The sequence below is a fragment of the Ovis aries genome, chromosome 21 (genome assembly GCF_016772045.2).
Source record: "Ovis aries strain OAR_USU_Benz2616 breed Rambouillet chromosome 21, ARS-UI_Ramb_v3.0, whole genome shotgun sequence".
Lineage (NCBI taxonomy): Eukaryota > Metazoa > Chordata > Mammalia > Artiodactyla > Bovidae > Ovis > Ovis aries.
Window position 1 is genome coordinate 26,994,431 of NC_056074.1, and position 27,957 is coordinate 27,022,387.

General features: G+C 49.9%; 1 protein-coding gene and 1 long non-coding RNA gene across 2 annotated transcripts; one reads left to right on the forward strand and one right to left on the reverse strand.

Moving 5' to 3' along the window:
• The first annotated feature begins 581 nt into the window (after positions 1–581).
• On the forward strand, positions 582–4,599 carry LOC121817566 (uncharacterized). Its single transcript, XR_006057564.2, has 2 exons — positions 582–679; positions 947–4,599. It is a non-coding gene; the product is annotated as an uncharacterized LOC121817566 (long non-coding RNA).
• A 12,823-nt stretch (positions 4,600–17,422) lies between these two features.
• RPUSD4 (RNA pseudouridine synthase D4) lies at positions 17,423–27,893 on the reverse strand. Its single transcript, XM_015103106.3, has 7 exons — positions 27,677–27,893; positions 27,140–27,305; positions 25,466–25,667; positions 20,383–20,476; positions 20,160–20,304; positions 18,827–18,924; positions 17,423–18,126 (listed from the first exon to the last, which is right to left on the reverse strand). Exons 1-7 carry the CDS (start codon positions 27,866–27,868, stop codon positions 17,887–17,889), a joined length of 1,137 nt encoding a protein of 378 aa, XP_014958592.2. The 5' UTR covers positions 27,869–27,893; the 3' UTR covers positions 17,423–17,886.
• Between the last annotated feature and the right edge of the window lie 64 nt (positions 27,894–27,957).

The following is a 27,957-nucleotide window of genomic DNA, read 5'->3' on the forward strand; positions in this document are numbered from 1 at the left end:
GGAGCCTGGTAGGTTACAGTCCATGGGGTTGCAAAGAGTTGGACACAACTGAGCAACGAAACAGCAACAAGTCTTAAATGGAAGAGGAGAGACCCAGGCTCATTACCATGAGCGCAAGCTGGGTGGACACCTTGGGGGAGTGGCCCTCTCTGCTCTGCTCCTTCCGCTTTTTTGATCTCTGCCCAGAGCCCGCGGGCCCAGGACAGGGCCCTTGCTCTCAACTGCTGGCTCCACCAGCCCGCCAGAGCACCGCAGGTCAGAGCAAAGAGGCTCTGCTTTTGAGGATTTTGTTTTTCTGCCCCAACCCCACCCCATCTTAAGAGAGGTTGAACTCAGAGTTTAAAAGGCCTTCCCTTACAGGAAATGAAGAGCTGTTGCCAGGACCGCCCAGCCAAAAAAATATGAACAACATGCCTCGCTCTGCTGCCGAACTCCCAACTCTCAGCGCCTCCAGGGAGGGCAGGGAGACGGGCCACGGCCCAGGCCCTCCCATGTTTGTCCTCGGCCGGCTTCCCCCCAGAGTGTGGGAAGTCCCTGGCTGTGGGCGCACCCACATAAAATGTCCTGGCTCCCATGTCCATAAATTGTCTCCATCCAAGGGGTGGAGAGGCAGGGAGTGATCCGGAGAGGGCACGGGGCTCCAGATCAGCCTTGCAACCCACTGGCTGTGTGACTCTGGGTAAGTCTGCCCACCTCTCTGGGCTTTGGTTTCCTTATCTATGCAATGAGATGGTTGGACTTCTGGACTTCAAAGCCTTCTTCCATGTAATTCTAATTTCTGAGGAAGGAAATGGAAAAGCTTATCAATATAACTGGAATCTCAGGGCCCAGTAGCTGAGATCTCTAATTCTCTCCTTCAATTTCTGCTCCTCTCCTTCCTAAAAGAGAGGAGAACCTGGGGAAATTAGTGTGATGTCTCTTTGAAACCATTCTGCTCTTTCCCCAGGCCTCCAGGTCAAGGTGAAGACCGATGAAAGCCTTAGACTGAAAAGGCTGATGTTTTCCTTGCAGATCCAGATGCCAAGTTGGGTTATTATCTCTCGCTACACTCTCGGCACCAGGAGTCCTCTTCAAAGGCCTGACATTGACTGCCCCTACGGTCCTGAAATTTAAGTAATAGGTGCCCTTGATGGGGCCTGGCAATTCTTCATCAGCCCCAGTTTTAACTTCAGGAATGACAGGATCGAATGAATTGGCAAACATGTACTGAGTAACTAGTAATTACAAATAAACATGCTAGAGGCAAGGAAGGGGCTGGCAAAGACTGTGAAATAGCCCCTACTGTGAGTGAGGGCAGAGGAAACTGGGATTCGAGTGCTCTCTTGCTTTTACTATATCCTGATTGTCAATTGTCAATTCCCAGGTGGTATCCCCTAGACTGGGGCTGTCTAGGTGGCCACATTTTCTAGCTGGGTAGCTCAGCCAGGACAAGATTTCCTGAGAGAGGGGTTGCCAGGCCAAGAAATTTACTTCTGCAAATGGTAACAGACAGCCAGTGCAGAAGGTATGAGAGCATCTGGGAGTGTGTCCCATAATCTGGGAAGAACGTCCTTTGTGACAGAGTGACCCAGCATCAGAAAAAGCTAATGAGAGATGTGTAGTTGTTCATTGCTGTCTAATTACTACAACCTTGGTGGTTAAAGCAACATACATTTATTATCTCATGATTTCTATGGGCCAAGAATCTAGGCTTAGGGAATATATCATTTCCTACGATAAAGATTCTTAGGGTGCATGAATCCCCTGGAACTGCAAAATAGTACGTGGGAGAGCATTTGTGCAATTTCTTAGAACCCAATAGTTTTCAAACGATTCTTCCAAGGGTCCAGGTGACAAATAGGAGTCTCTGGCCTCAGGCTGGATGGAGGTGGAAGGGTGGGAAAGTGTGTCCTGTGAAGCCCCTTGAAGCCTCTTTTACACCTCTTCCCTTGGGCCCCTGTCCCCAAATCATGGGAGGAGAGTGGCTTCGCGCAGCCCCATTCCCCGGGCCCTCTCCAATTCTCGGCCCATTCTACTCTCGGCTCTATTGTTCACACTGTGGTGTGGAGTTGGGTTGCCTGCAGCTCCCCCCAGAGCAGTGCTCTGACTACAGCCTGGAATCCCTGCTAAGACCCTGCCCAGTACCTTCCCCGCTGGGACTGTGCTGCCCCTTGAGACTCCCCTGACAGGAGGCTGCCCCACTTCCTGCTGCTGTCACTTGCTCTTACCATTAACTGGGAACCCAGACTCCTGGCTTTGAGGGCCCCCAACTCTTGGGGGTGACCCACAAGTAGATAACTGCTGTCCTGGACACCTGTGGACAGTCCTGGTTTAAGCTTTATCTGGGAGTGATTGTTGAGAGTCAGTTTTGTTCTCAAAAGTATCCCTGTTGGTAAGACGTTTAATTGGCCCTTTGCCTAAAGGGGCTCAGACAGTAAAGAATCTGCCTGCAATGCAGGAGACTAGGATTCCATCTCTGGGTCAGGAAGATCTCCTGGAGAAGGGAATACCTACCCACTCTAGTATTCTTGCCTGGAGAATCCCCATGGACAGAGGAGCCTGGAAGGCTACAGTTCATGGGATCACAAAGAATCAGACATGATTGAAAGACTAACACACACTTTTGCTCAAAGGCAGAAGGGTCTCCAGGCTTCCAGCAGGCAGGATGGCTGGGACGGCCTTCCTGGCGCTGTGTGAAGACCCCACACCTGGGATGTTGCCATCCCTCAAGGTTCAGGTGCCCCAGCATCACCTCCCGCATCATTTATCCTCAGCGAGGAGCCTTCCCAGGCCGCTCCCTAAGATCTCTTTGAGAGCAGTGGTGAAATCTGCAGACAGGGCAGCCTTCCTCCCCTCCTCACCCTGAAAAACCCCAGTTCTTCATCTCTCATTTTTACCCTTCACCAGTTCCTCATCCTTTCTGCTTCCTACCATCCCACACCACATGCTCTCCACTTCATGTAGCTAGCTCCTTCCAGTAGTCATGCATGGATGTGAGAGGTGGACCATACAGAAGGCTGAACACTGAAGAACTGATGCTTCTGAATTGTGGTGTTTGAGACACTCTTAAGAGTCCCTTGGACTGCAAAGAGATAAAACCAGTCAGTCCTAAAGGAAATCAGGCCTGAATATTCATTTGGAAGGACTGATGCTGAAGCATCAGCATGCAAAGAGCCAATTCACTGGAAAAGACCCTGATGCTGAGGAAGATTGAGGGCAGGAGGAGAAGGGGAGGTCAGAGGATGAGATGGTTGGATGGCATCACCCAGCTCAATGGATGTGAGTTTCAGCAAGCTCCAGGAGATGGTGAAGGACAGGGAAGCTTGGCATGCTGCAGTCCATGGGGTTGCAAAGAGTCGGACACGACTAAGGATCTGAACAACAACAAAGCTAGCACCTATATGAAGTAGGAGGTGCTCCAGGAATGACTCTTTTTGAAAAGTCATCTTTGAATGAATGAAGTGTTGGCAAAATTATGCTAAATCTGCCAACGCATCGCCCTGAGCATGGGCCCTGCAGAGCCGGGCCTCTAGGCGTGGACAACCCTGGGTAACACCCTCTCCAGAAGGTTAGCACCGAGGGTGGTGGATCCCACTGAAACCTGCCCTGGGGGATGCAGGCAGGAGGGCCGAAAGCCAGAGGGAAGGGGCCCTTCTTCTGTCCCCAGAGCGCTGGCTGACACAGGACCCTCCCCAGAGCCTGTCCCTTTCAGCCAAACCTACTTCTTCTGCTTAAAAGAAAAAGGGGGAAAAACAACAACAACAAAAAAAAACTCTTTTGTTTTATGAAGGAGTGTCCAGTGTAGAATGGGCCATCTTACACTTTGCTTCAAGGGATTTTTCCAGTTTCTTTTTCACAGTATTTACTACCCGTCCGATGAGCGTTTATTAAGCTTATCCTATGTATCAGGCCTGTGCTCAACCCTGGGAGGCAGTCATGAACCAGACCGATGTCTCTGCCCTGTGGGGCTGTGTTAAGTCATGGTGCCCAAAGCTGGCCCCAGGACTACATTTAGAAAGCAGTAAGACTGTGATTTCTTGGTTCCTACACACTGGATATCTCAGTGTTAATGAGACCTTTACATAGGTCTGTTGTAGAGAAGAAACCAATTCTGACTCCATGTTGGAACTATTTCTTCGATTTGCTTTTCATTGCTTTTGTTATTATAATCATATAGAATGGCTTGCCTCAGAGAGCCCTGCCCCTTTGCCTGACTGTTAAACTAAAGTGCCTTTTTGTTCAGAACCCTGTCCACCTGTGGATGGTAGGAAAGAAGAAATTAACACATCCCCTGACTGAGGCTTGCCATTCATTTTAGGAGATGTTTGCAAGATTAACGGCCTTCCTCACCTCCCGCCATCTCTGATCTAGAAAAGAACCTGGTATCCCTACCCTGATAAGATTCTTATCTTGAGGCTCTAGCCTGCCATCTTCTTGGTCAGCTGGCTTTCCAGATAAAGTCTCTTCCTTGCCTCAACACCTCATCTGTTGGATTCATTGGCCTGTTGGGCAATGAGCAGAGCGAGCCTGGACTCAGTAGCAGGTCCATGAAGGCAATGGAATAGTATCTACTTAATGGCAGAATTTTTGGAGGCAGGTTGAATCGTTTTCAAATCTCAGTTCTGTGTCCTCTTGGGTGAGTTATTAATATTTAATCTCCATCCCATTTTTGAAATACAGATCATGCCATCTACCCTGCAGGATTACGAGGAGAGCCCATCAGGGTGATGGCTGTGAAACAAAGCACAGGACCTGATGCGTGGGGACATCCCGGAAACAGAGCCAGGGGCCATCCCTGAGAACTGAGGTTCACTCGCCTGGTGAGAGGATGACTCTGGCCAGGCCATGTTGCTCTGAGGTCCACGGTGGTGGTTGCTAAACTTGGCTGTGTCTAACAATCACCATGGGAGCATTTTAAAACTACAGATTCCAAGCCCCACTTCAAACCTGCTGTTGTAGTTATTTAGTAACTCAGTCATGTCCGACTCTTGCAACCCCATGGACTGTAGCCCATCAGGCTCCTCTGTTCATGGGATTTCCCAGGCAAGAATACTGGAGTGGGTTACCATTTCCTCCTCCAGGGGATGATCCCAACCTAGAGGTAGAACCCACGCTTCTTGTTTGGTAGGTAGATTCTTTACCACTGAGCCTTCAGGGAAGCCCCCACCTCAAACCTACAGAACCAGAAATCCCAGGGTTGGGGCTTGGGAGTTTGCATTTTTAGAAGTCTCCAGTTTTGCAAACTATGCCTCCGGGCTTCCCTGGTGGCTCAGCTGGTAAAGAATCCACCTGCAATGCAGGAGACCCCAGTTCCATTCCTGGGTCAGAAGACCCGCTGGAGAAGGGATAGGCTACCCACTCCAGTATTCTTGGGCTTCCCTGGTGGCTCAGCTGGTAAAGAATCCACCTGCAATGCAGAAGACCTGGGTTCGATCCCTGGGTTGGAAAGATTCCCCTGGAGAAGGGATTGGCTACCCACTCCAGTATTCTGCTCTGGAGAATTCCATGCACTGTATAATCCATGTGGTCACAAAGAGTCAGACACGACTGAGTGACTTTCACATTCGTCCTCAAATTCAGGCGCCCCACCCACCTTCCAATCTCCAGCGCTCCTCTTAGGCAGGCAGAGGTGCAGGGGCTCGGGTGAACCCTAGCCTATGCCCTGGGCCCAGCCCTTCTTCTCACCCCAACCCTCCCTGACCCTCTCAGGCCAAGCATCCCCAAGCTGCGGTGGGTCCCTTCTGAGGAAGGGGCCGCCCTCGTAAAGCTCCCGGTGAAAGGCGAGATGGACAGGAGAGGTCAGAGTTCACACAAGCTGCACTGCCTTCTGTTTCATTTACAAGTGGCAGTCACCTCATTAAACCCAGGCCCCTCCACCCCCACTCCTCGCCCCATGGCCACCCCCAACCCACGCCCGTGCCCTCCTCCCTTTAGCCCTGGCCCATGGGCGACACAGACACAGACAGCGTGGAGAACAGGGGTCTCAGAGCAGACAGATGGCCCCCTGGAGGTGCCACCCACATCCAGCTCTCAACCTAGCCCCATGCCTGGGGTAGAGAAGATGTTCAAAACCAGTTTGCTAGACTCAGGCATTTATAACTGCAGAAACTGCGGGGTGGAGGCAGGAGCGGCCTGCACGTGGCAGTCGGCCCAGATGCCTTCAGGCAGAATCCTAGGAGAGGTGGGAGTGGAGAAGAAAGGCCACCCCAGCAACGCCGGCAATTTGCTGTGTGTCCTGGGCTGACTGCCTCTCTGATCCGCGGTCCCCTTTTCTGTTGTGCGAGGCTGTTTTCAGTCAGCCCTCCCTCCCCCAGCCCACGGAGGGCAGCGTCTAAAGGGGACGCACAGAGGAGGCTGTGGCGCGGCACAGGGTCACCTGGGGACAGATGCTGTGGCCAGCCATGTCCCTCTGTCCTTTTAGTCTTCAGGCCAGTCTTTGGAGTCAAAGTCCAGTGTTCTCCCCAGGAACCAGGCATATAGGACTCCCTCCTCCCCTTTCCTTCTCATCTCCCCTTCACAGCAAAAAGGGACCCTTCATGTGTGGGGCCTGGGGACACACTGTAGCGTCGGGGACTTACGGGAGCAGCCCCTTTGGAAAGGAGGCGAGGGGACTGGTCTGGAGACCTCAACCCCGGCAGGCACCTGAGCACTCAAATTGTTTGCCGGGGGAGCAGGGGGACACTTTCAGAGGTTAAAGCCCACCGCCCATTCCCCCACCACAGGGCTGGCTTCCCAGTGCCTAGAGGAGAACCCAGGGGTCTCCCGGTCTCCATGAGGGGGTCCTGGGGACAAGTCTCCTGCTGGATGGGGCAGGGGTGGGGGGCCGCAGAGAGGATATGGCTGAAGCTGCGGGTGGAGGAGAGGAGGGACTTCACACAAAGGAAAACCATCAGGACAGAGAAAAAGAGGGAGAAGAAGAGAGAGAGAGAAGGGGAGAGGCGGATCTGCACAGGAAGGAGAAGGCACCAGAGAGGGACCAACCGAGGGGCAGGTGCAGAGACCGCAAGGTTGAGAGAGGCAGAGAGGCAGGGCAGACAGAGACAGACAGAGAGAAGGAGAGACAGACGTGCAGAGAGGATAAGAGGATGAGGGAGACAGAGGCCGCAGCAGAAACGATGGCAGACGCAGGGAAACGGCTGAAGAGCAGCCAGTCACACTTTGGTGCCTGACTTTGGCATGAGAATTCTTGGCCTCCGTCCCAGGTTGGGACCCGAGAGTGTGCCTGTCAGTGAATGCCTTCCTCTCCCATCTTTCCAACTGGAACCCTAGAGGCCTCTGCAAACCTCCCCAGCCTCTCTGTGCAGCTCCAGGGGCAACCAGAGACCCCGGAGTCTGGTCAGCTGGGCGGCTGGTCTGTGGGGTCCACCCAGAGCCAGCTTGGGCAGGAGGGGGAGGTTGGGAACAGAGCCCCTGGAGATCACAGCAAGGACCCTGAGAACCACCAGTCAGACGGATACTCCCAGGCTCCTTCCGGGCCCAAGGGGGCATCGCAGGGCAGAGTAGGGTCCTCAACCCAAGAAGAGACAAGGACAGAGCATCTCTGGTGGGGTGGGGTGGGGTGGGGTGAGGCTGAGAGGCAGCCTGTCAAAGTTGCCGGTGTCCCCCAAGCCCAGGCCTGGAGCCCACCCTGGTTGATTTTAGGGCCGGCCAGAAGGAAGGGGCGAACGAGAGAAGCAGTGATGAGGCACATTTCTTTGGGAAATGTGGGACAGAGGAGGCAGAGTGCAGTCCAGCGGTGAGTTTCCTGCTGAGACCACGGCCATGCTCAGCTAACAAGTCGGTGCATCAGAGCGATGCTGTCGGCCTCTGTTGCCCATCCCCGCCTGCAACTGCAGTTAACCAGCCTCGCGGTTTAGGGATGAGCTGGGCTGGGGCTCAGGGCCTAGAACCTCCATCCCCAGAATGTCCTCACCAAGCAGAAATGCAAACACAGTAAGGTCCCTGCTCATGCAGGGACGTGCCAAGCCACAGGGACCAGGAGGACTTGGGGACCATGAGGAGGCTGGTCCCCAGGTGCTTTCTGCTTCTCTCTGGTGGGGGCCCGGCTCCCACAGAGGCTCAGCTTTCTCCCAAGACAGACCCACGTGGGGGTCTGTGGGTTGCCCCCAGGGATATGACCCCACCATTCACATGCCTCTCAACTTCAGCTCCAGGAGTTGGCAGCTGGTTGGCATCGCCCAGTACAGTGCTGAGAAGAGAGGCTGGGAGGGCAGGCACTGGACAACGGCCAAGACAGTCACTGTCACCTGCTTCTCCTTGAAGCTTGTCCCCATCTTCATCCCTGCAGGACGAGCTCCCCAGAGAAGCTGAGAGCCTGGTCCCAAGTGGGTGCCGAGGTAGGGGTGGATTGTGGCCCCGTGTGCCAAGTCCAGATGTTGGAGGCAGGTCAGGGGCAGAGCCCCTGGCAGGAAGCGGTCCGTGGCCAGGGCCAGTGAGGGGTGTACAAAGCTTGCTCTGTTCCCACCTGTACTGCCCCCTCGAGCCCTGGATACTGCTCTACTGGTCCTCTCTTTCCCAGGGGTCCTGAGCTGCCTGCCGTATCAGCGCTGGCTGGGACTGGACCCCAGCACTGACAGCTCTTGTCACAGCCCGTCAAGCCTCATTCTTACTGGGGAGGTGAGGACAGCTTAATTCCCTGACTCAGACACAGGGTGGCGTGCCATGTAGGGTTGGAGGGGCCACCGACAACCCCTGTCCTTCCCTCCCTCAAAGGTGAGCGTAAGAGACAAAGCTGCCAGTGTCCCCCATGCCCGGGGCGTTCCTCTCTGCCCTCCCACCTGCTCTAACTCCCCTTCCATCTCCTGCACCAAACAGCACCCCTGATGGCAGATAAACTGCTCAGGGATGAGTGATGCCGGGTGCTGAGTGAACCCGCTCAGAGGATGAGAAGGAAAGAACGCTTTTGATAGAGCAAACTCATCCCTCCTCCTCTGATTCCAGAAAGGACTTGATGCCAGATCTTGGGGATTCCTTTAGCCCTGGCATCTTGGGCTTCTGACCTTCAAATCAGAAATCCAAGAGTCCTGGCTTCATATCAGCACCTACAGATCAGCCGCACACCTCTCAAGGGATCCACAGCCCTTCGGGGACTGCCCGTGACGCTGTGCTCTCCCTCGAATCTACCCAGTTCCTGGCTGGGGGCAGGGGAGGGGGCTTGGCTGGGGGTGACCGCAGTGTCCTCCACTTCCAACACGGTCTCCAGCTCCATCTTTAGTGGGCCATCCAGTTTGGGGCATGCCGGTGTATTTACTCTGTTCTCAGGGTGATCCCTGAGCTACACTGTAGTCTCCTCACATCCCCTCCTGGGGGACTACCTGCTCAGTCACTGCCCGGCAACTCCCAGAGCCAGCCTGACTCCAGTCTTTCTGGAAATAAGGAGTCAACTTCCTTTCCTATGTCTCCCCTAAACCGTAGTAAGTTTGCAAGTGTGCAGGGCCAGGCTGGGCATTGCTGGTGAGCAGTGTAGCTGAAGGTGGAGACCTCGCCCAGTCCTGTGCTGTAGAAAGAACAGCACAGTCAGGGCTATTCTTCATCCCCTGGGACTCTGGGGGATGACTCCAGCATTCTTGCCTGGGGACTCCCTTGGACAGAGGAGCCTGGCAGGCTACCATCCCTGGGGTCGCAAAGAGTTGGACACGAAGCGACTTAGCACGCATGCATGCGAATAAGTTAACTCATGCAAGAGGCTCTGTGCAGGCAGCAGGCATTGGTGTTGCGGGTACTCAGGCTCTGGGAGCTCCAAGGAGGAGGGACAGAGACAGAGATCAGCCTTGGGTGTGTGACCGCAGGCCCTCTGCCTACTCGCTCTCTTCCTCTGGCTTTTCTTCTCTAGGCTGGTGAAGTAGAAGGATAGGGGAAAATCTGGTTTATGAGTCCAGAAGAAAAAAAAACAGGGGAACTTCTGGAAAATTCTGTAACTTTAGACAGGAAAACGGCCAGACTTCTCCGACTGGGCCAGGATGAACTGGCAGCCGTTCAGGCCTGGCTATAGGAGGTGTGTGTGTGTGTGTGTGTGTGTGTGTGTGTGTGTGTGTGGCCTGGCTATAGGAGGTGTGTGTGTGTGTGTGTGTGTGTGTGTGTGTAGCCCAGGCCACATCCAGGGGAACCCATGGCTCTCTCCCTCTGCTTGTCCTTCTGCCCTCCATCTCTCTCCCTCCCTGTTCTCCCATCTCCTCCCCCAACCAGTGAGCGTGGGAAGCTCAGGAGGTAGTGCCCCTTGAGTGCAAGCGTGCAGGGCCAAGCTGGGCATGGCCTTCGAGGAGTATAGCTGAAGGCGGAGGCCCCTCCCAGCCCTGCGGTTCCTGGTTCCGAAGGGAAGGTTCTCTCCTCTGTTTTTCAGATCCCGTGCTTCCTGTAGGAAGCAGTCACCACCTGCCCCTTAGAATCAAGCGGGTTTGGCGCCCCCGCCCCGCCCTCCCACTGCCTCACTCCCCCTCCAGGGAGGGTGTGCGGACAGGTAATGATGGGCCCACAATTGGGACACAGGCTGGGGGAGTGGGACCAGGAGCCCAGAGCAGCCCAGAGGCTCCTGTGGAGACGGGAAAGGGGCAATGAAGGCAAGCTGGGCTCACCGTGGAAGCCGAGCTGGAGAGGAGATTGCTGCCTGCAGCCCGGGCCTGGCCCTCACCTCCTGCGCCCTCTCTGACCCTGTTGCTCACATCAAAGTGGGGACCCATCCCCTCGCTTGCTCCCTGAATGGTCCAGGTCATGGCTCCTGGCTCCTTGAAGCTGCTGATGGACAGATGGTAATAGCTCCCAGAGTGTTGAGAGATGGGCTCCGAGTTAGCACAGTCCCGGCCCATAATCAGAGCTGCTGCTTGGGGCTCCCTGCCTCCCGCTCATGCATCCGCACTCGCCCCGGGACAGACTGGTCAGCAGGCGTTGGGAAAAGGGGGTGCCCGGTCTGCTTTAATGCTGGGGTTCAGGGTCCACAGATGCAGGTGCGGGGTGTGGAAGAGGCAGGAGCCTGAGGACTCTGAAACCCATTTCAGAAAGGCTGTAGGGAGTAGTGGGGGCAGGGAAGAAAGGAGGGGCAGCAGCCTCTCACACATGTCGGCTACCTGAAGCGCATCAGTGCAGCCCCAACTTCCAAACCTGCCATCTTTATTTCCTCCCATTATTTATCAAATCACATTTTATCGGCCTGCTTTTATTAGTCAAAATCATACTAATCACTAATCATACATATCACTGAGTGCTTCTGATCAACAAAGAGATTGCAATTTTTTACTACGATGCATTGGGCCAAAATAAAAGCAGCCAACTGCTAAGCATGCTTGACATTTCAGCTGAGCTCTGCAACCACGTGGTGGGTAAATGAATATTTCCATTAGGCTTTTATTTTAAAGTGAAAAATTGAGCACAGCCATGACTTATAAATGAATGGAGCATGCCTAATATGGAAGGGGTCTTGTTAACAGAATTCACAGATAAATTCAGCTGTCTCTAGGCGATCTGGGAGGCAGACAAAGGTGGCCCTTCAACCCTGTGTACAGTTGGGAAGCCTGGAGGTGGTGGGGTGAGGAAGTAGCAAGACCCCTCCCGGGTAGGTTTAGGGAACTCAGAACTGCTAATACTTTTGAGAAACCAGCAAGAGAGGCCAGTGAGTCAGAGCAGAAGGTGTTTCTTCCCGAAAGGAAGGTGGGCCTTTCAGATTCCTGCTCTTTCACTTCTCTCTCGCGCTTCTCCGGTGCTACAGGTGGGGCCCCGTAACACAGACCTGGGACTGATAAGGCAGTGCTCCCGTTGTAGGGCTGGGTGTCACTGTGTGTCCCACCTAAGATGTACTCCTATCTGGGCTTTTCCATAACTGAGAGCAGCTTGATTATACTTTCCACATGTCTGTAGTGAACTTGTAGTCCTCTTATAACTGAGTGTTTATGAGTCTCATTCTAGGGTGAATATACTTGGGGAGCCTAAACCATGACCTCCCTCCACTGTCTCATTCTCCACCAGAGAACAGAAAAATTTAAGTTTGAAACTAACTTAAAAATAAAAGGCCCGAGATTTACCACGCTGGGGAAGCCAATGTCAAGGGTATCTGGAGGTCAGAGGCCAACAGGAAACGCTGTTGTGGAAGATGCCTGATTAAAACCTGTTCCCGCTTTCAGGCCAGAAAGGGAGAATAAATCTGGGAGACTGCTGCCATCTGGTAGTAAAACGAGAAATTGCAATTACTCCTCATTTTGTTTCTTTCATATGAATACTGTAATAAAACTAAATCTTACCCAATAAAATTAACTATAAATCCTAAAGGAAGTCAGTAATGATTATTCATTGGAAGGACTGATACTGAAGCTCCAATACTTTGGCCACCTGATGCGAAGTACTGACTCATTTGAAAAGACCCTGATGCTGGGAAAGACTGAAGGTGGGAGAGGGGGACAACAGAGGATGAGATGGTTGGATGGCTTCACCGGCTCGATGGACATGAGTCTGAGTAGGCTCCGGGAGCTGGTGATGGACAGGGAAGCCTGGAGTGCTGCAGTCCATGGGGTCCCAAAGAGTTGGACACGACTGAGCGACTGAACTGATCTTCAGAAATGACAGTTTACCAAAACAATTTCATGGGAGAAAGAATAATCTTTTCAGGGGACTTCCCTGACAGTCCAGTGGTTGAGGCTTCATCTTTGTCTTCACGTCCAGGGTGAGTTGATCCCTGTTCAGGGAGCTAAGATCTCCAGGGTGTGTGAGTTGATCCCTGTTCAGGGAGCTAAGATCTCACATGCTTCACACCCCAGAAAACAAAACATAAAACAGAAATAATATTGTAACAAATTCAATAGACTTTAAAAACGGTCCACATTGACAACAAACAAATATATAGATCCTTTAAAAAAAAAATCTTTTCAACAAATGATGCTGGGACCATTAGCTATCCACATGCAAAGCTGAACACCTTAATACATCATACTCAAAAGTTAATTTTAAATGGAAAGGAATTCAGTCCTGAATATTCATTGGAAGGACTGATGCTGAAGCTGAAACTCCAATACTTTGGCCACCTGATGTGAAGAACTGACTCATTTGAAAAGACCCTGATGCTGGGGAAGACTGAAGGCAGGAGGAGAAGGGGAAAACAGAGGATGAGATGGTTGGATGGCATCACTCAACGGACTTGAGTTTGAGTAAACTCTAGGAGTTGGTGATGGACAGGGAGGCCTGGCATGCTGCAGTCCATGGGATCTCACAGAGTCGGACACAACTGAGAGACTCAACTGAACTGAACTGATAGTCCCAAAATGTAAGAGTTAAACCTAGAAAATATTGAGGGGAAAAATAGGTAAATCTCTGAATTTAGATTAGGCAATTTTAAAATATATGACATCAAAAGCACAACAAACAAAAGGAGATATATTAATTTAAAAATGGATATTGAGTTTATGTGAGAATTAAAATATTCTGAAATTAGATTGGGGTGCTAATTGTCCAATTCTAGGAATGTACTGAATTCTACACTTTAAATGGGTGAATTTTATAGCATGTGAATACCATCTCAATAAAAATGGCAAATTTAACCTGCTTTAACCTAACATTACCGGATTTCCAGGAGGTTCAGTAGTAAAGAATCTGCCTGCTAATGCAGGAGACACAGGTTCGATGCCTGGGTCAGGAAGATCTCCTGGAGAAGAAAATGGCAACCCGCTCCAGTATTCTTACCTGGAGAATTCCACGGACAGAGAAGTGTGATGAGCTACAGTCCAGGGGATTACAAAGAATCAGATACAATTTAGCAACAATAATGAGCACACACACACACACACACACACACACACACACAAAACCTATTATTACATTAATTGGGTCCTTGCCATCTATTAGGAACTCTTCTGGAAACTTAATATGAATTGTTTCAATTAATCCTTCAAAATATCTGTGTCATAGAGGTACTGTTATTATGCCCATTTTGCAGGTGCTCGAACTGAGGCTCAGATAAGTTAAATAAATTATCCGCAGTTAGCCAATAACTATCAGAGCCATCGTTTGAACTGAAAGCCCATCTAGATTCAGAGCCTGAGAGCTACCAGAGTCGGGGGACCGCCTTACTGTTCACTAGCCACTTTTCAAGAGTTTACAGGCGTAGGGCTTGGGGGCCAAAGAAGGAAGCCCCATGCCTGCCCATGAGAAGGTAGGAGACAGGTGTAATTACAGGGAATGACTAGGATACGCGGCAGGAAGTGTGGGGTGACGAGCACTTCTCGGTGCTCAGGGCACACGGGGTAATTGCCCTCCTCCAGGGCCCCTCTGGACACACGGCTGTATGATAGCACTGACGTAGGCTTGGGAGTGGCCCCCCAGACCTCTTCCTCCTCTGTTTACTGTAACCCACCTCATCTACCCTGCTACTCAGGATAGGCTCCCCGGGAGTCACCCTAGGTCCTTCCCCTACCCGACCCGTACCAACCCCCAGTCAGCTCTAACCGTTCTTCCCAGCAGTTATTTGGAGCCTGTTTACCGTGCCCCCCCCCCCCCCCCCGCCCCGGCCCCAAGGCTTCCCTGATGGTTAAGCGGTAAAGAATCCTCCTGCAAGGAAAGAGAGGCAGGAGACTCAGGTTCCACCTCTGGGTGAAGAAGATCCCCTGGAGGAGGAAATGGCAACTCACTCCAGCAGTCTTGCCTGGGAAATTCCACAGACAGAGGAGCCTGGTGGGCTGCAGTCTGTGGGGGCAGCAAAGAGCTGGACATGACTGAGCACACACAGTTTATTGTGACTGGGAGCACAACAGAAAACATCCCCAGGAAAGCAGAGTTTCACCCTCCCAGGTGATCAGGCTTGATTAAAACCCCATTCTCACTGCCCTGGATCACAGCAGATAAGGGTGTGCCAAGTGGGGTGAGAGAAAGGAAGTGAACAGAAATATTTCAAGGCCACTGGTCCAAGAGAACCTTAAGGCTCTAGCTGATGGAGGCGTATACACAGACAGCCACCAAGGAGGCCGAAAGGTGAAGGGGTCCCTATCTAGGACATGGAGATGACTCCAGAACAGGAGTGCAAGGGGCAAACAGTGTTGTGTAGTAAGGAATTTGCCTGGCTTTTGTCCCTGCCTCCTGGGAGGAAGCCTCTAAATCTTTGGAATGATAGGAGTGTCTCTGTTACTTAGGATGGGTCCTGACAGTTTGTATAACCCCTGGGGAGTGTCAGGGTGCAGGCCTGTCAATGGTATGTCAATAGACCAATCATGTGATTAGAGATGGAGAGTTGGACTGAGTTCAATAACCAGTGATCTAATCAATCTTGCTGATATGATGAAACTCCAATAAAGACTCCAGGCATTGAAGCTTATGTGACCTTTCTGGTTGGCACCCTCTGTGCACCTGGACTGCGGTAGTCCTGAATCCCCAGGGAGGGGCCAGGGTAGCTTCGTGTCTGGGACCCTCGCAGACCTCCACCCCATGAGTCTCCTCTTTTACTGCCGTAAGAAAAACTGCAATAGCAAGCAGAGCTGAGTTTTGAGAGTTGTTCTAGAGGATTATCAAGCCTGAGAAGGTAATGGAAACCCCTGACTTTGCAGCTATCTGGTGATGGGGTTGAGGAGATGCTACCCCCAAACCTGGCACCTCGAAAAATTTTTTAAAAACACTATCTTTAAAAAATTTTTTTAATTAACATTTTTAGATGCACTGAGTTTTGGTTGCTGTGTGAGGGTTTTCTCTAGTTGTGGCGAGGCAGGGCCCTTCTCTGGTTGTGATGTGAGGGCTTCTCATTGCGGTGGCTTCTCTTGCTGCAGAGGACACACACAGTGACCTCATCTGTGCTTCTAAAGTTAAGTCCATGGTGCAGGGTAACAGTATTACGCAAACAGAAAAGTGGGTTTAGAAAGTTGTTTTCAACAGAGAAAGAGTATCTAATGGGGTCCCTCCCCAACTCTGCCATCATTCTGAGTTTTCTCAGCTCAGGCAAGGTAACATGAGGTGTATTTGTTTGCAAGATGTACTGTTACAAAAAACCAGACAGGAGCAAGCCGGACCACTAAGAAGAGCGGTTAAATTCATTTTCCTCCAAGTGGTGCTTGGCCCAGCCGCCTGAGACCCAAGGACAGGCTTGCTTCTGAAACAACAAAGATTCGAGAAATGGCAGCTCCTTCACAACACTAACTACAGTGTTTACAAGACTAACCAAAGCCATCCCCTGGTCTAGAAAGGACAAATGCTGCTGCTGCTAAGTCACTTCATTCATGTCCGACTCTGTGTGACCCCATAGACGGACAGATGCTACGCGAAGCTAAAACGTCAACCACTGATGCAGAACTCTCAAGATGGCCCTTTCCCAAACATCTACACTAGTCTTTAAACAGAGATTGCAAACAGACAGCCTGCCGATGAAACCCAACCTGCAAATATGATCTGCTAGCCTATCCAACTGGAGAAGGCGCTGGCACCCCACTCCAGTACTCTTGCCTGGAAAACCCCATGGACGGAGGAGCCTGGTAGGCTGCAGTCCACGGGGTCGCTAAGAGTTGGACACGACCGAGCGACTTCCCTTTCACTTTTCACCTTCATGCACTAGAGAAGGAAATGGCAACCCACTCTAGTGTTCTTGCCTGGAGAGTCCCAGGGACAGGGGAGCCTTCCGTCTATGGGGTTGCACAGAGTCGGACACAACTGAAGCAACTTAGCAGCAGCAGTCTATCCAAGCTAACAAAATCCTGACTTAGCTAGTGAGATGCTGGCAGATTTCACATGAATGGCTGGGTTTCCTCACTCTGAAAAAAGCTATGAAATCTGTTCCCCCGGAGTGACATTCAGCTGGAGCTAACTGCTGCCCTCTTTAGGTATATGGGTGCTCCCATCACGGCCTAACACCCTGCCTGCTCTACTTGCTTTTGTTACCTGCCTGTCGTTTACACCTGCTTTTCTTGCTCACTGAACACCCCTTCACAGGCTCCACGATCACTCGCACAGCAAGGCTCCTGGGCTGAGCCAGGTGAGAATCCTTGACCACTGTCTACAGAATCTGCGACTGATCCATCAACAGATGAATGGATAAAGATGTGTACATATATACAATATTACACATAAAAATGAAAGAAACTGGGTTATTTGTAATGATGTGGATGGACCTAGAGACTGCCATACAGAATGAAATCAGAAAGAGGAAAACAAATATCGTGTATTAATGCCTATAGATAGAAGCTAGAAAAATGGCACAGCTGATCCTATTTGCCCGGCAGGAATGGAGATGAAGATGTAGACGGTGGACATGTAGAAATGGGGTGGGAAGGAGATAGTGGGATGAACTGGGAAGTAGCAATGACATCTGTACATTACCGTCTGGAAAATGTAGACGGCTAGCGGGAGGCAGTTGTGTAGCATGGGGAGCTCAGCTCGGCGCTCTGCGATGACCTGGAGGGGTGGGATGGGAGGGTGGGAGGCTCAAGAGGGAGGGGAGGTATGTATACACACAGCTGATGCACTTGGTGGCAGAGCAGAAACTAACACAACATTGTAAAGCGATCGAACTCCAATAATAATATTTTTAAAAATTTGGGACTGAACAAATCAAGCAGAAAGGCTTTGCTGAGCGGTCCTGTGACCTCCATGAGGACAGAAACTGCTCCTGAATCCCTCTCTGAGCTAGATAACCATCACGTTCTCTCCAACCACAGGAACCGTCCTGATAGGTCAAGCGCTTCACTGCTAGGTAAAAACCATGCCGGATCAGCAGTCCCAGGCTTTCGCTCTCCTGATCCTGGACTCTTGTCGACTTGGAGGCAGGGAAGCTGCCTGCTGGTTTTCCCAGAGTGTGACCAGAGTGGTGGGAAACAGATGCTAGCCTCCAGTAAAAGCCCCGAAGCAGCGGTTTCTCCAACTCTTCACACCTGGCTCTTCTGGAGTCTGGCCCCGGTGAGAAGTCAGCAGAGTCCCTTAAACAAAGTGAAGAATTCAGGGCAGACTGCCCGACCGTCTTCACTGGGCTCCTGGCTGTGCGGCTTCATCACCCGCACTATGGTCCCGACTCGGCATCTTTAAGCCCAGACGGCGCAGGGAGTTGACAAAGTAGCGAGGAGGCCTGCAGAGCAAGGTGAGTTCTTCCTTCTGGGGCTGCAGGGCAGGCAGGGTCAGCTGGCAGGCATGCAGGTGCAGGGGCAGGTGGCGGGCCTTGGACTGCTGCAGCCCCAGCTTCTTCAGGATCCCGGCAGACAGTTTCTACACAAAGGAAAGAGCTCGTGAGAGCCGGGCCGGCGGCGCCTCTGACCAACAGCCAGGGGTAGAAGACTTCCACTTCCGGGCCCCATCACTGACCCCCCCCCGGATGACAGTGAGGGACAGCCTGCTTCTGGACCATCTCTAGGAAGGGTTCAGAACCCATGTGACAGAAAACGCACCACACTGGGAAAGCGCTCTTTGGCCAGTTCTCTGCCTTTCCGAGAATGAGATGTAACAGTGAAAAACAAGTTTCCACCAAGGCTCTTTAGCAATAGCATGAAAGGCTGCTTTGAGCCTTCAGAAAGTCTCCTGTCTGCTTCTGAATTTCTTCCTAACCTAAAGAGCTAGCAGGAGGATTACTGTTGTTTAGTTGCTTAGTCGTGTCAGACTCTTTGTGACCCCATGGACTGTAGCCTGCCAGGCTTCTCTGTCCATGGGATTCTCCGGGGAAGAATACTGGAGTGGGTGCCATGCTCTCCTCCAGCGGATCTTTCCGAACCAGAGACTGAACCCGTGACCCCCATGTCTGCATTGCAGGTGGATGCTTTACTGCTGAGCCACCAGGGAAGCCCAGCTGGCAGGGTGCTGTGTCTGAAAACCATTGACACGCCTTTGCTGCAATTGACTTTAGGGACTTAACAAGGGGAAGGCATAAGTTTTCTCCCTTATTCTGTTGCATCTTGGGTCAAAAAGATATTACCTGAGGGGCCAGCCTGTTCCAGTCTGAGTACTTGTGATCACCAAGGACTGGGCAATCCAACCCAAAAGACAGGTGAACGCGAAGCTGATGTTTTATTCCTTTAAAAAGGGAAAGGGAGGAGACTTGTGATTAGCTATAGAAACGATACCACTGGCAGCATATGCTTCTAATCATATTAAATCAAAGCACAGTAAAGTTGGCAAAACCCCAACTACAATGAAATGTAAAGGATAATATAACAAATGATGAGCTATTAGGAAATAATACCGTTAAGCCTCTAAGTACCCCTCCCCATCACAGTTCCCTTTCCACCACACATAACCACTCCGATCAACTAGAGGTCTATCGCTGCCATGCTTTTTGCTTTTTTAAAAAATAACTTTATCGTATAACATTAAATAGTACTACTTGGCACATTTATTTTTATATTATGGCAAAATATACATAAAATTTGAACTTTTTTTAAAAACAGAATTTGAAAGTAGTTCATTAGGAATTCTCTCTTTTTTTTAAGGCTGCACAGCAGGGGATGCAGGACCTAAGTTCCCCAAGCGGCATGGAATCTGTGCTCCTGCAGTGGAAGCTCGAAGTCCTAACCACTGGACCGCCAGGGAAGCCCCAAGGTTTACCATTTTAACCCGTTTTAAGCGTTCAGTTCAGTGGCGTTAAGTACATTCACACTGCTCTGGAACCATCACCACTGTCCATCTCCAGAACCCTTTTGCCCCAAACTGAAACCCTGTCCCCATAAACCGTAACTCCCCTCCCCCTCCTCCCTCCAGCCCCTGCAACCGCCACTCTGCTATCCGTCTCTACGAACCTGACTCTAGGTATCTCACATAAGTGGAATCATACAGTGTGTGCCCTTTTGCGCTGGGCTTCTTTAATTTAGTGTAGTGTCTGTAAGGTTTGATCCAGCTGAAGCACGTGTCAGAACCTACTTCTTTTCTATGGCTGGGTAATATTTCACTGCATGAAGTACCACCATGTCTTTCCAATCATCTGCTGATGGACATGCGGGTTGTGTTCACCTTTTGGCTACTGTGTATAACGCCGCTATGAACAGCGGTGGACAGACATCTTTTTGAGGAACCCGTTTGCAAATTTTTAAATAAACGTAAGCAAACTGTTCACATCCTTATGCTACTGTTTTTCACAATCCCATCCCCATGAGAGCTCCCAGCCTTGGATCAGCATCAGAAGCACACTCTGGTACAACCTCAGCACCTCAATACTGGGAGCTCAGAGGCAGGGCAGGGCCCAGCACGAGACCCTGTGTGAAGCCCTGAGGAGCCCCGCGGCTCTGCCACCCGCTACAGAACAGCACCCTCACCGGTAATAGGCTGGAGCTCCAGGAGGGCGGCGGACAGGCTGCTGCTCAGCACCTGGTACTGAGTCACTGCCAGCTGTGCGTTCCGGCTGCTCCGAACCCTCACCATCTTCCCGTCATCCACACGGTAGCTCGGGGACAGCGTCATCTGCAGCCAAAGAAATCGAGACGTGACTTCAAAGGACGAGCAGAAAACCCGTCCCTCCAGAGGTGCTCACCCACCCACCTTGTGGTGATGCTGCTGGCCCTGCGCCTCCTTCTCGATGATGGGGATGTCCACGACTCCCGCTTCAGGCACCGGGACGCGCACGGTGATGGCCCTGGGGGGACACACAAACCCTGCCTGAGCCGTAAAGATGAGGAAGTGCTCCTTGGTTATTTGGCTACTTAGAGGTTTCATGCTGGACTTTCTGCACTACAAGAGGAGAGTGAAAAAGTTGGCTTAAAGCTCAACATTCAGAAAACGAAGATCATGGCATCCTGTTCCATCACCTCATGGGAAATAGATGGGGAAACAGTGGAAACAGTGTCAGACTTTATTTTGGGGGGCTCCAAAATCACTGCAGATGGTAACTGCAGCCATGAAATTAAAAGGCACTTACTCCTTGGAAAAAAAGTTACGAGCAACCTAGATAGTATATTCAAAAGCAGAGACATTACTTTGCCGACTAAGGTCCATCTAGTCAAGGCTATGGTTTTTCCTGTGGTCATGTATGGATGTGAGAGTTGGACTGTGAAGAAGGCTGAGCACCAAAGAATTGATGCTTTTGAACTGTGGTGTTGGAGAAGACTCTTAAGAGTCCCTTGGACTGCAAGGAGATCCAACCAGTCCATTCGGAAGGAGATCAACCCTGGGATTTCTCTGGAAGGACTGATGCTAAAGCTGAAGCTCCAGTACTCTGGCCACCTCATGCGAAGAGTTGACTCACTGGAAAAGACTCTGATGCTGGGAGGGATTGGGGGCAGGAGAAGAAGGGGACGACAGAGGATGAGATGGCTGGATGGCATCACTGACTCGATGGACATGAGTCTGAGTGAATTCCGGGAGTTGGTGATGGACAGGGAGGCCTGGCGTGCTGCAATTCATGGGGTTGCAAAGAGTCAGACATGACTGAGCAACTGAACTGAACTGAACTGATAGCAAGTTCTGAGGGTCAGAGGGTCCCAAATAATCTCTTGGTATAGCGCTTAGCCTGACAGCTGTCACTATTCTTACAAACCTATCTTTTCTGCTACTAAAGTAAATATGCTGATTGCAGAATACTGGGGGCGGGGGGGGGGGGCGGTGGTGGGAAACAGGAAAACAAACAAAAACAATTATATTAGTAACATGGTCTTTCATCCAGCCTTTAAAAGTGAGTATGGGCAGTTTCATTTTAAAGGGGGATAATATAGTTTTGTATCATTTATATCTTTCTTTTTTAAAGGATAAAAGATGGTAAGTTCAAGTTGCATAGGAAAGAAATGAATAAATAAAATGAACTGAATGAAAAATTCATAGGACTGCTCCTGCTCTATTTGCCAGGTAGATAAAACACGGAGGAAATGTGCTCCAAAAGTCACAGGAACCCCAAACACAGTTCAGTAACTCACTCCCAACCTCTCTTGTTGGAGGTCTATCACACCGCAGACAGGTAGAAGACTCTGATTTGTCCTTACGTTTAAACTTCCTCCAGGTCAATCAGCCTAAAACAAAATTGCTGGCCCAGGAGTCAAAAGCCCTCTCAGATATAACATCTCACACTCTGGACACCCAGCTGCAGGTTGGTAGCAGCTCAGACTGCTATCTGATGCATTTTACCATACTTACACTGATTTATAACCACTAGATGACCCTTCCTAATGACCTAATGCTCCTGCTCAAAAACGTTCAGCCAATAAATATTCACTGAATGTAAACAGGCAATGATTTAGGTAGGCACTGGTTTTATATGGATGAATAAGACAAAAATCCCTACTGGTCAGACTTCTCTGGCCACCCAGTGGTTGAGACTCCATGCTTCCACTGCAGGGGGTCTGGGTTCAAACCCTGGTTGGGAAAATTCCCTAAGCCATGCTGTGTGCACCACATGCCCCAACCAAAAAAGAGGAAAGAAAGGAAAAAAAAAAAAAAAAAAATCCCTGCTCTCAAAGAATCCCAAATCTAGTAAGAGAGGCTCAATAATTTACCTAAAGTCTCACACTGGTAAATAACACAGGTGAGAGCTGAACACAGATCTTTCTGAGCATTTAGCTACCATGCTAAACTTGCTCCATTACCTGTCATCTCTCATTGAGGTGATTCTTAAAACTTCATTCCTCATCAGAGTCATTTGTGGAGCTTTTTAAAGATACAGATACCTAAACCTCACACCCACCAGACTTATGAATCAGAACCTCTGTGGGTGGGTCTCAAGCATATAGATTTTTTTTAAGGTTCCCAAGATAGCAAAGCAACTTTAAAATCTATAATATAAAAAGGACTAACATCCAAAATATGAAAAGACCGCTCACCAATCAAAAAGAAAATAACCTTATAGAACACAGGCAAAAGAAAACAGTCTGTTCACAGAAAGGAAAACTCAAACTGCTGATAAACACACACACACACACACACACACACACAAAACCAGCCAACACCACCAGTTAACAGGGGAACAGAAAATAAAGTATATATATTTTTACCAACAGAGTGGCAAACCTTTTAAAAATGAATTGATCAGGCATAATGGGAAGTGGATACTCATCACTGCTAGTGGGAATAAAAACTGACATCATCATTTTGGTGGAGAAGGCAATGGCACCCCACTCCAGTACTCTTGCCTAGAAAATCCTATGGACGGAAGAACCTGGTAGGCTACGGTCCATGGGGTCGCTAAGAGTCAGACACGACTGAGCGACTTCACTTTCACTTTTCACTTTCATGCACTGGAGAAGGAAATGGCAACCCACTCCAGTGTTCTTGCCTGGAGAATCCCAGGGATGGGGGAGCCTGGTGGGCTGCCATCTGTGGGGTCGCACAGAGTTGGACTTGACTGAAACGACTTAGCAGCACCAGCAGCATCACTTTGGAGAGCAACTTGGGTAGTAACTATTCAAATTTTATAAAGTATGCACCCTTCAACCCAGTAATTCCATTTCTGGGCATTTGTCCTAAGGATATACTCACATATTCTTTGCAAGAGGCTTTGAAAAATTGAAAACTGCCTAAACATTAATAAGGAAGTTATGATATATCTACACAACGAATACATACAATAAAGCCATTGAAGAGGAGACAGCTCTAACTGTGCAACACAGAAGGCCCTCCAAGATATACTGTCCAAGTGAAAAACTTCTACTGCTAAGTCGCTTCAGTTGTGTCCGACTCTGTGCAACCCCATAGACAGCAGTCCATCAGGCTCCGCCGTCCCTGGGATTCTCCAGGCAAGAACACTGGAGTGGGTTGCCATTTCCTTCTCCAATGCATGAAAGGAAAAGTGAAAGTGAAGTCGCTCAGTCGTGTCCGATTCTTAGCGACCCCATGGACTGCAGCTCACCAGGCTCCTCTGTCCATGGGATTTTCCAGGCGAGAGTACTGGAGTAGGGTGCCATTGCCTTCTCCCACCAAGTGAAAAAAGCAGGTTGCAAAGCAATGCAAAATACGCTGCCATACAATCATCTGCTTATACATATCCCACATAACTCTACAAGTTTACACAAGACACTAGCAACAGCAACTGCTTCAGAAACAGGAAACTGAGTAGATGGGGGATAGGAGTGGTTTCATTTTTGCTCATGTACCTTTCTTCTATAAAAAAAACTAAGGTTGGCAAAATTGAAAAAGACACATATATCCCACTGTTCATTGCAGCACTATTTTTAACAGCTAGAACATGGAAGCAACCAAGATGTCCACTGAGAGATGAATGGATAAAGAAGTTGTGGTACATATACACAATGGAATGCTACTCAGCTATAAAAAGGAATGCCTTTGAGTCAGTTCTAATGAGGTGGATGAACCTAGAGCCTATTATACAGAGTGAAGTAAGTCAGAAAGGGAAAGATAAATATCACACACTAACACATATATACAGAATCTAAGAAGATGGTACCGAAGCATTTATTTGCAGGACAGCAATGGAGAAACAGACAGAGAATAGATTTATGGACATGGGGAGAGGGGAGGAGAGGGTGAGATGTATGGAGAGAGTAACATGGAAACTGACATTACCATATGTAAAACAGATAGCCAATGGGAATTTGCTGTATGTCTCAGGAAACTCAAACAGGGGGTCTGTATCAACCTAGAGGGGTGGGATGGGGAGGGAGATGGGAGGGAGGTTCAGGAGGGAGGGGATATACGTATACCTATGGCTGATTCATGTTGAGGTTTGACAGAAAACAACAAAATTCTGTAAAGCAATTATCCTTCAATTAAAAAAATAAATTATATTTATTAAAAAAAAAACTAAGATTGGGACTTCTCTGGTGGTCCAATGGCAGGGGCCTGGGTTCGATCCCTCGGCAGGGAATTAGATCCCACATGCCACAGTTCAGAGTTCCTATGCTGCAACTGAAGATTCCACATGCCAGAGTGAAGATCAAAGATCCAGCACACTGCAGTTAAGACCCAGCACAGCCAAATAAACAAAAACTGAGGTGAGTCTATATGCACCAATGTGAGTTACACGTCTACAGGCGAAGAGTTAAGTCGGAAAAGTACAGTGTACACTGTACAATGTCACACACGCACACACACAGTATACATATCAGTGTGCTCAGTCACTCCATCGTGTCCTGCTCTTTGAAACCCTGTGGACTGTAGCCCACCAGGCTCCTCTGTCTATGGGATTTCCTAGGCAAGAATACTAGAGTGGGTTGCTATGCCCTCCTCCAGCGGATCTTCCCAACTCAGGGATTGAACCTGCATCAGACACGTATGTAAATAGGATGAGTAAGCTCCACAGGAATAAAAACCAAACTACCCCAAGGGAAGGAATGAGAATAACAGAGATAATAATGAGATAATAATAGAGATAATAATAATGAGAGAATTCTCCAGGACTTTTTTTTTTTGCTTTATCCATGTTGTCTGACATTTTACCACAACAATCAAATCATATTACTTAGATAATTAATTTTTAATAATTTTTATGTACAGCCATAATTAGGAACCACTATACTATCAGACTCTAATAGTCTAAGCACTAAATCTATTTCCTATAATTTTTATATGTCCAGAGATCCTAAGACAGTGCCTTCTGTCACCAGGGATTCCTGATGTAAGAAGAGCTGCAGAAATGAAAGAGGGCCTACACCACCTCGACCGCTATCGACAGGTTTCATACCAGTACTTCTTTGTCACCTGACGGGTTCTAAACAGCTCTTGGACTTGATGCGCCACTTCTTTTTCCCAAGCCAACACCATCACACCTGTGGTTTCCTTGTCCAGCCGATGGCACAGGTGCAGCGGCTTTGCCTTGGGGCCGTGAAGTATCTTTGCCAGGACAGGCAGTACATCACTGATGCAGAGCTTGACCCCAGGGCCACCTGAGAAGGAAAGAGCCAGAGACCTGAGTGGCCAGGGAAAGATCCCATCAAAGACCTCGACTTGGGAAAAGCAGATTACTGGATTAACAGCAGATGCTCTTGAGGGCAGTAAAATTGAAGTGTGGTCCAGGGACTGGCAACATGTCAGTACGCCCAGGGAACCTGCTAGAAAGGAATCTCAGGCCCCCAACCCAGATAATGAATCAAACTCTGCATTTTAACAAAACGCCCAAGTGACTTATATGCATAATAAACTTTAAGAAACAAGATCCCAAAGTATGTGGCTTTCTCCTCAGACATAAACAATTTTTTAAAGGTATTTATGTACTCAAACTAAAATTAGCAACCAAAATGAGGAGGTCTGATATTTCACTATATAAACACAGGCTTGAGAATCTGCCAAGTAAACCCTAGTGAGAAATGCAAGAACATAAGGCCCTCCTGAGGCATTACCGAGGAGTTGAAAGATGGGCATTCCTGGGTTCCATTCTATGGAGCCTCCTAACTAGCCATTGACCTTCGACAGATTACTTACCCTTTTCAACTTTTAGTTTTCTTATCTACAAAATGTGAATATCAGGATAATAATTATTTCTTGGGGAATGAAAAGGAAAGAAACTTAATGGAAGGATCAAGAGGAAAAAAATACACACAAAGCACTAGGCAATGTCTAACTTAATTCCTTGTTTTCATGTACAACCAACTCTGTATGTCCCCCCAAAGCATTTGTATGTCTAGCTAAAACATGCCTTTCCCTCCAGCAAAACCCTTTCCACAAATGCATTTTTTCTATCAATCTTTCCTGACTCACTCCAGCTATCTCTGAAAATAAAAAACATCAGGGTCGAGGTGTCCATTAGGGTCAAGGTGCCCTGGGGTTTTGCTAGTTATACACCAACACACGTTATGTCCTTTTTCCCAATTTTGATGGAAAATAATTTGAACACAGGAACTACACAGCCTTGGTCCTCTATAGCAACCCCTGGCGGAGGCTGGCACACAGCAAATTCCATACTGCTGGCTGCCAGATGCTTGGAAGATGGGGACCATCTTATTTATCTCTGTGTCCTCTCTGGTGTCTTACATACGTTAGTATCCTTCAGTTCAGTTCAGTCACTCAGTCGTGTCTGACTCTTTGTGACCCCATGAATCGCAGCACGCCAGGCCTCCCTGTCCATCACCAACTCCCGGAGTTCACTCAGATTCACGTCCATCGAGTCAGTGATGCCATCCAGCCATCTCATCCTCTGTCATCCCCTTCTCCTCCTGCCCCCAGTCCCTCCTAGCATCAAAGTCTTTTCCAATGAGTCAACTCTTCGCATGAGGTGGCCAAAGTACTGGAGTTTCATGACAAAAGTTTAATTACTCTGAAAGCAAAGCTTCAGGAAGCCCCGGGAGTAATGTCAGAGTTGCCCTTCCTTGTAACAGAAAGCAGCAGCGCCCCTCCCGCTTCCCCGCCACGTGCTCCTCACCATGCACAGGGAGACCGTAGGGCTTATTGATGACCACAAGGTCCTTGTCCTGATGGACAATTCCCCGGCTCAGCGCCTTAGCCAGCACGTTGGGGTGGACGCGCTGCAGCTGCTCTGTGAACCGCACTAGTTCTCGCACTCTCCGCTGAACAGGGTTTGTGGGCGCCTAGGGGAAGAGAAGGAGAGACGGGCAATGTCCGGTGAGGAGGTCTTTCACTAAATCTGGGTGAGAATTTGGGAAGGGAATGCCTGTATCTCTGCACTAGACGAGCGCCTTCCTCGAGTACTTTGAGAGCAGGGGTGCGTGTCTGTCCCACTGGTCCCCAAGTAGGGCTTAAGGCTGGGGTCGGCAGGAGCCAAAGACCCAGCCCACAGGCAGATCTCGCACCTTGCTTAGCTGTCCCCTTCGCTTTCTCCCAGTTCTCCCACCACAAGCCCTCGACATTTACCTGACAGGTGTCAGAGGACCCGCCTACTTCCCTCCCTCACCCCAGTGAGCGCACTGCCTCTTGGGAGTTGTGGTCTTTCTGGACTCACCGGCTCCTTCGTCTTTTGTTGCTGTTTCTGGGCCCGGAGTCTCTCTGCTAATCGCTGAGCATCCAGGGGCCTAGAGGCAGCAGCAGCAGCAGCGGAACAAAGTGGTTTTGAGTACAGGGTGAAAAGACTTCCGAGACACTGCCCGGAGCCCCGGACCCAAAGGCCAGGCGCGCTGCAGCCGGGCGCCGCCATCTTGCCGAGGAGGGAGGGGCGAGGCAAGGCCACGCCCAGAGGAGAGCAACGAAAGGACGGGAGGGCGGGTGGGCGGACCCTGCGAGTCA

What these genes read in the sequence shown, in the direction of transcription:
- RPUSD4 (XM_015103106.3), bottom strand. Translation starts at nt 27,868, where the DNA reads ATGGCGGCGCCCGGCTGCAGCGCGCCTGGCCTTTGGGTCCGGGGCTCC. An exon ending in GCCAGCAGCATCACCACAAG is followed by an intron (nt 20,305 to 20,382) that starts GTGGGTGGGTGA and finishes CTTTGGCTGCAG; the next exon opens with ATGACGCTGTCCCCGAGCTA. An exon ending in GGAACAGGCTGGCCCCTCAG is followed by an intron (nt 18,127 to 18,826) that starts GTAATATCTTTT and finishes TCCTTTGTGTAG; the next exon opens with AAACTGTCTGCCGGGATCCT.